Raw genomic sequence first — 6,537 nt, 5'->3', positions numbered from 1 at the left:
AGGGCACTATGGGCCTGTGATACATAAAAAAGGGCTGGATGTCATTGGCAGCTCCTTTGGCCCTGAGGAAAGGCTTTGTATTGTCCATTAAAAAAGTGGAAGTCCTTAGAAGAAGCCACTTCTACCTTCTCAGTCTTTGCCTCTTCAGTGAAATCATGGCTGAATATCAGAAGGAGCTGGCTAATGATAAGATCTGTTAGGCTGCAGAATAGTGTCCTCAAGATAAATGTTGCAGTTTAACTCCTTTTGGGGCTGTATTGGCATGTTACTGGCCAGATATCATGTGGCTTCCTGTCAAGACCTATCTTTGCTAGGATGGCTCATTCCCACCTGCCAGCTAGAGACAAAGTGGTAAAGGAGTGTGCTGTTTACACAGAGTCTTGTCTCACGTGTGATGATTGAAAGCTGGAATTGAGATTAGCCAAATTACAGTGGTGTAAAACTGTTATAAATTAGCCATTGTCTCAGAGCGCCAGTGCATAATGTATAGCAAAACACAGTTCAACTTCTTTCTTTCAGGCCAGATAAAATGGTGTCAATGTCAGGTTTAGGTGAACGTGTACATTAACAAATGATTGAAGTCTTAACAGTTTATGCTTTTATAAATGGATTTACAAACTGGGTTGGTACACATTGACACAGCCCTCACTGATCAATACATTGGCTGTGTGTGTAAATCATGAGTTGGCTTGCACATTGTAAATGGCATTGTTTATGCAGCATAGCAACCAATTTCTGAGGAGGTGTTTTTCACACAAGTATTGGTCTCCTAGGTATTTATCATCTAATTCCCCTGGTTCAGATACTACTTGTTCATTGCATATTAGCGTGCCTGAGCTCTATGTCCTGTCCCATGCAGTTGTTTTAAGAGGATTTGTCAAGATGATACCTTTCCGCACACTCAGATTTGTATTGAAAATTTTGCTAAAAGATTCTTACACAAATACAAGGACGGAGATAAACTGTCTCATAAAGACATATGAGTTGCAGAGGGTACCAAACCACCTCAGAGCTTCCGTAAGCATAGCCTATAAATATACATTTGCACAACCCATCTCTTGTTAATTTATCAGTGTTACTCTGGTTCTGCAGCATGCCAGTAATTGACAAAGTGCCAAGATCTGATCTAAGTTACACTAGGATAAAAAATCCAAGGTAACTCTATTAAAGTCATTGCATTTGCTGGATATATGCCAGTGTAAATGAGCTTCAAATCTAGAGCAAATGGATCAGAAAGGTTTGGACATTTCTTTGACTCTGTCTCTAAATTACCCTTTTTTCCTCTACTACAATTTTTTGCAGCTTAACTGTTGAGCATGCTGTATTTAGCTAGGCCTTATAGTTTAAGGGCCTGATCTGATCTTGCTTACCTTGACTTTACTATACGTGACTCCACGGATTCATCTGAGCTACTACTGATAGATCAGTGTGAGGTCAGAATCCGGCCCTAAGCAGTTAAAGGCCCTTCAGGTTCTTGCAAGATGATCTTGACAGCAGTTGTCAAGAGATTATCTGTAAAAGTGCTTGGTAATACTGTTGGGTTACACGGGCAATGTTGCTGCTTTTATTTTGTTATTGTTAACTTCCATTCACTGAATAGAAGGGGGGATCTGAACTAATCCCTGCTGCTGGAAGTCTTACCATGGCCACTTTGTTGCTTCTTTTACAAAGGAATCAGGGATAATCCAGCGGGGTTCTGAGTTCTCGCACCTCCCATCAGTTTTGATGAGAGTTGCAGGTAACCGGAATCTCTCAGAATCTCAATTTTCAGCCAAATGCTGTGTGTGGCATGTCTGTCGTTCTGTTTACTCTGCTTCTCTTCTTTCCAAACCCCCAGGGTGAAACCAAAGTCCTGAAGCTGAAGAATCTGAGGCCTCAGGATTATGCCAGTTATACCTGTCAGGTGTCTGTACGAAATGTCTGTGGCATCCCGGACAAGTCGATCACCTTCCAGCTCACTAACACGACAGGTAAGACAGTGGCAATAGAAATGCCTCCTTGCACTCAGCCACCCCTGTTTCCTGAAGGGCTCTCATCCTTCCAGGGCCTGGTGAAGTAGAAACCTATCAAATACCCACTACAGTTAGTGGATGGTCTCTCATTGGCTTCCCGCTGGTATTGTGTTAGGCAGACTATGTAGAAACTTAGCATGTACCAGACAAAGAGCTGGAACCGGGGGGAGGTCCTAGAGGACTTGGAATTCAGCTCAGCTCTGTGCTCAGCTGCTGTCCTTGCCAGGACTGGTCTCTCTAAAACAATCTGTGTTCAGACATTGGGGAACTGCATAGCTTTTAGAATGGTCCTTTATAAAACAAAAGCAACTTTCAGCTGGGCAATCTAGATCTGGGCAAACGCTGCAAGCAGGTTTCCACAAACACTCAATGGAATTTGAGCCTGGTTCATGCTTCAACCATACTCACTTTCCAGCGGCCTTCAGGCAGCCTGGTTCCACGGGTTGCTTGTGGCAAATGAACAGTGCTGTCAAACTTTCAGAAAACTAGCTTTGCAACTGTGTTCTCTGGTGTTCGTGTTGTGAATGCCTGAGCAATTGTTCCCGTGGAGAACAGAATCGATACGGTGCCACTTGTCTGACCAGTCATGACTAATCAATATTTGCATATCACATATCAAATGTTTGCTGATACCTGGTCGCAACCAATAAATATAACAAGCCAAAAAAGGCTAAATAATGCAGTGAGTATTTTCATATAATGAATAAATGTCAGAGAATTGCTTTCTTGCTCTGGGGTATCTTGTGATCAGAAAAAAGGGGTAAACTTGGATATTGTACTAGTCTGAATAATTCACCTAGCTCTAATATAATACAAAGCCATATACATCCCTCGTGTCATCTCTGTAGAATGAAAACAGAACACTTGATGTTGCCAACTGTTGATGGGGTATTGTTAATACTGTATAAATTATGTTTATTGATTTAGCAGAGCCAAAAGGCTCCAAAAGAAGTTGCATATTTTTATGTATAAATAATTAACTAATGAGGTGAAGAAAAGGAGATGCTTGGCCAAACACCAGAGGAAAAGCTCTCCTCACAGTGCGATCTCAGCACTTAGAGAACCCCCTTAATGTCATTTCTTTCAAGCCAGACCACAGAAGAACACTCACTGGAAGAAACAGTTCCGCTCTAGTCAAGGTGAAAGGGACAGCTTTTCTCTCTCCACCTTTTATGTTCATATGTATGAAGAATCAAAATTCCTTTTCATAATCACATTCCCCAGCCAAATACAAATAAAGCATCTTTCATTTCACTTTGACCCTTTATTGAGTGAGCAGGGAAGACATATTTTCAAGCTAGTTAGATCTGATATCAGTATTGTACTTTTTATGACTAGAACCGTTCTGTTTCTTAGCCATCTACACCAACTCTGAATTTGGCCCACATAGTCCATGAGTGTCTCTCTTTTGCCAGATATAGATAATAAAGGAAAATGTATACCCAAATACCTGGTATGTATGTACATGAATAATTGTTTTTAAATTCTCTTTTGCTGCATAGATCTTTTCATTCCCTCTTATGCTCATGCATTAATAACATCCTTAGCATTGCCTGTGTCCAGGATGCTGAACAGTTTTACTCATGATGCCTCTGCTTTTGCACCTGGAGAAAACCCAAGGGGCAGAGAGGTGCATGAAGATCAATCTTTTAAATATTTATAGGCCCAACTATTATGGACCTTTGTGGGGAAGTGATGGGTCAAGTCAGGCCAGGCTTGAAATTTTTCTCCTAGCTTGTTTGTTGTACTCCTGAGCCACTTTGCTTTGGCAGTAGAAGCAGCTGCCAAGAGACATTGTGGGGTGGACCATCTCTGGTGAGGCTCTGCTTTCTCCATCAGGGATTCCAGAGCTTGGCCCCAAGACTCAGGATCTTGTTTTGTTTTTCTGCTATGACTCTTGGACAGAGTTATTTTGGGCAGCTGCTGACAGTTGTGGATACAGCCCAAGTATCTGTACTCGCTATACATTCCTGTCTTCACTGTGAAAAAAGCCTGTTTCTCTTGCTCCTACTCCTCTCCATGCTCCGTGGTTCTGGAGCTCAGCACTCAGGCAGGACAGAAGCACAGCCCTGCCTCAGGCCCATTGTTACAGCCTGTGTTTTGAGCCCCATCTCTGGTGGGGCGGGACTGACATTTTCTCCCTTGATTTCTGCAAAGTTAAGCCCAGCTGGTTAATTCTCCTGCAGTTTTACTGCAGCAAATTGGACTTCAAAGGGAATTGAAAGCGACTCTTTGTTTTTAATGGTCCCCTCGCTCCACAGCAGACTCTGCCAGCAGGTTTTCTGAGCCGAGAACAAAAGGAATTGCCACAGGTTACAAATAAATGAGATTCATCTCCTGCATAACAATGGCTGCATATTCTTAACCTCCATCCACTGAATAGAGGGGAGGTCTGAACCAATCCCGGCTCTCAGAAATGGGACTGGGTACATGCCGGTTAGCTGGAGCTCAGTTGCCTGGAGAGAGGGGCAGGCGGCTGTTTCACAGCCCCTTTTTCTTCTAGTGACGCACACAAACAAGCTGCCCTGAGGCAGCGGCTGCCCCATCAGGTCACTTTTTTGACATTACTTTGCAAGGAACATGTCATCACTCAGCAGGATTCAAGCTATTAGGCCTGACCAAACACGTTCAGATAAAATAAAAGAATGACCTGGAACCTTTGCCAGAACCTGAATGAGATCTGATTCGCAGTCCCCCACCTTCCTTCTTCCTGATTTCAAATCTGCACCCAGAATGCAAATTGATCTCAGCCTTCTTCCAGCTCAAGCCAGAGGAGGAAACTCCTGACCAAGACCAGGTCAGCTCAGCCAATGACTGGCAACTAACTCAGCAGCTCAGCTCAGTGCCAGAGGGAGACGCATGCTATTCGGTGTCATCTGAACCAGACCCAAGGTCTCTTGGCCCAGGGCAGATGTTTGTAGCCTATGGGGAAGAGAGGTCCTTTGTTGTCTGGGTAGCTTGTGGGATTCATTCACTTAGGATCATGCGAATCGTTATTCTCCTGGGCTCCACTGAGCTGCAAACCCCCTCAGAGTAGTGTTACCATATTTCCAGTTCCAAAAAAGGGGACATCTGTCTGAGGGACACCTCACTTCATACCCACAAGCTGTGACCCTCTCTCCCTACCTGTAGCCCCCCATCCTTGCTGCTGCCCCTCATTCCTGAGCTGCAGACCCCTGGCCCTTCCAGTGCCCCTCACTCCCGACCCACAATCCCTCGCCCCTGTGCTATGCTTATGCCCCTCACTCCCAACTCACAGCCCCCAGCCCTGCCAGTGCCCCTCACTCCTGATCCACAGCTGCCCTGCTGGAGGGGACCTCCATCTGCCCCTGTCCCGACTGGGCTGGAATGCAATGACTGGTGGCTCCAACTTGTGCAGGTGGTGACAGAGCAAGTCTGGCCCTGGTGCACACCTACCCCCCAGACAGTCACCAAGCCCTGACCCTCCAACTCCCACTCCCTGTAGACTTACCTTCATCCAGCTGCCAAGGCTGCTCCCACCACCCTGCCAGGCTGTATGCCTGCCATGTGTGTGTGCACGTGCAGACACGTGGTGCCCCCTGCCTCCAATTGCCCTCCCCCTGCTCCCACCAGTGGAGCAGAGCAAAATACTGGACATTTGTTCAGATTGCAAAAAAACTGCCCAGATGGAGCTCAGAGGACCTAAAAAAAGGACATGTCCAGGAAAACCCAGACGTATGGTAACCCTACCTTAGAGCCTCAGGTTACTCTTGGCAAATTCACGCATCCTCCTTCTGCTTCACCTCACATGCTGGATCTGACCTGTGTTTTCCAGAACTCCAGGGTGGGAAGGGCCCTCAAAGGACCTGACTTCCAGCCAGACCCCCCAAGATAACAAAGATCTCAAAACCATGGGCTTCAAATTAGCCCATAGAAAGGAGCAGCAGGAAGGAGTTGCTCCTTCCAAATGAGACCTCTGCAGAGCTGACCAGGTGCTCCATGCACACATGACAAGGGGGCAGCACTGATATGAAAGACGTATGTGGCCCCCAGCTGGACCTGCCAGTGCGCTGAGCCAGCGTAGCAGTTGTTAAGTTGCTGCTAAGTTATGACATCTGTGCTGAGGAGAGAGCAGCCCTCCTCTCCTTGTTTGCATGGGCTGTAATTCAGTGATCCAACACAAACCCAGCACAGCTCATTAACACAGGGTCCAGGGAGAGGAGAGGCAGAAATAATGATGCTGTTAAATCAGGCTTCATGAATATGTAACAACATCTTATTTTGCATTATTATGGCTGTTACTTAAAGTGCACTCACCACCTTTGTATCAGGGATAGTTGATTGCTGGAGCAGGAGATGGAGCTGATGAACAGCTTGAAGAGGGTCTTTCATGAGAGTAAGTGGCAAATGAAGGGACAAGTGTTTGGGATCCGAGCTCTGGAAGGGCAGGAATGAATGGAACCAGGTGCAAGGACCAGGTTATTCAGAAGATGAGGCATTGCCCATGCACTTTGAATCAGCCTGCAGCGGGAGCCCGGTGGATTGTCCCCTATATCCGTAGAAC

General features: G+C 45.8%; 1 protein-coding gene across 1 annotated transcript in view; it reads left to right on the top strand.

The window, feature by feature from the left end:
- Positions 1-6,537, top strand: part of MDGA1 (MAM domain containing glycosylphosphatidylinositol anchor 1) — a 213,686-nt gene that overhangs the window by 83,172 nt on the left and 123,977 nt on the right. The window contains exon 5 of the mRNA XM_025197793.1: positions 1,838-1,970. Coding sequence (XP_025053578.1) covers positions 1,838-1,970 — 133 coding nt within the window. The remainder of the gene's footprint in view (positions 1-1,837; positions 1,971-6,537) is intronic.

This window comes from Alligator sinensis, unplaced genomic scaffold, assembly GCF_000455745.1.
Source record: "Alligator sinensis unplaced genomic scaffold, ASM45574v1 scaffold198_1, whole genome shotgun sequence".
Classification (NCBI taxonomy): Eukaryota; Metazoa; Chordata; order Crocodylia; family Alligatoridae; genus Alligator; species Alligator sinensis.
The sequence above is the reverse complement of the archived record's forward strand: the minus strand, read 5'-3'. Positions and strand labels throughout refer to the sequence as shown.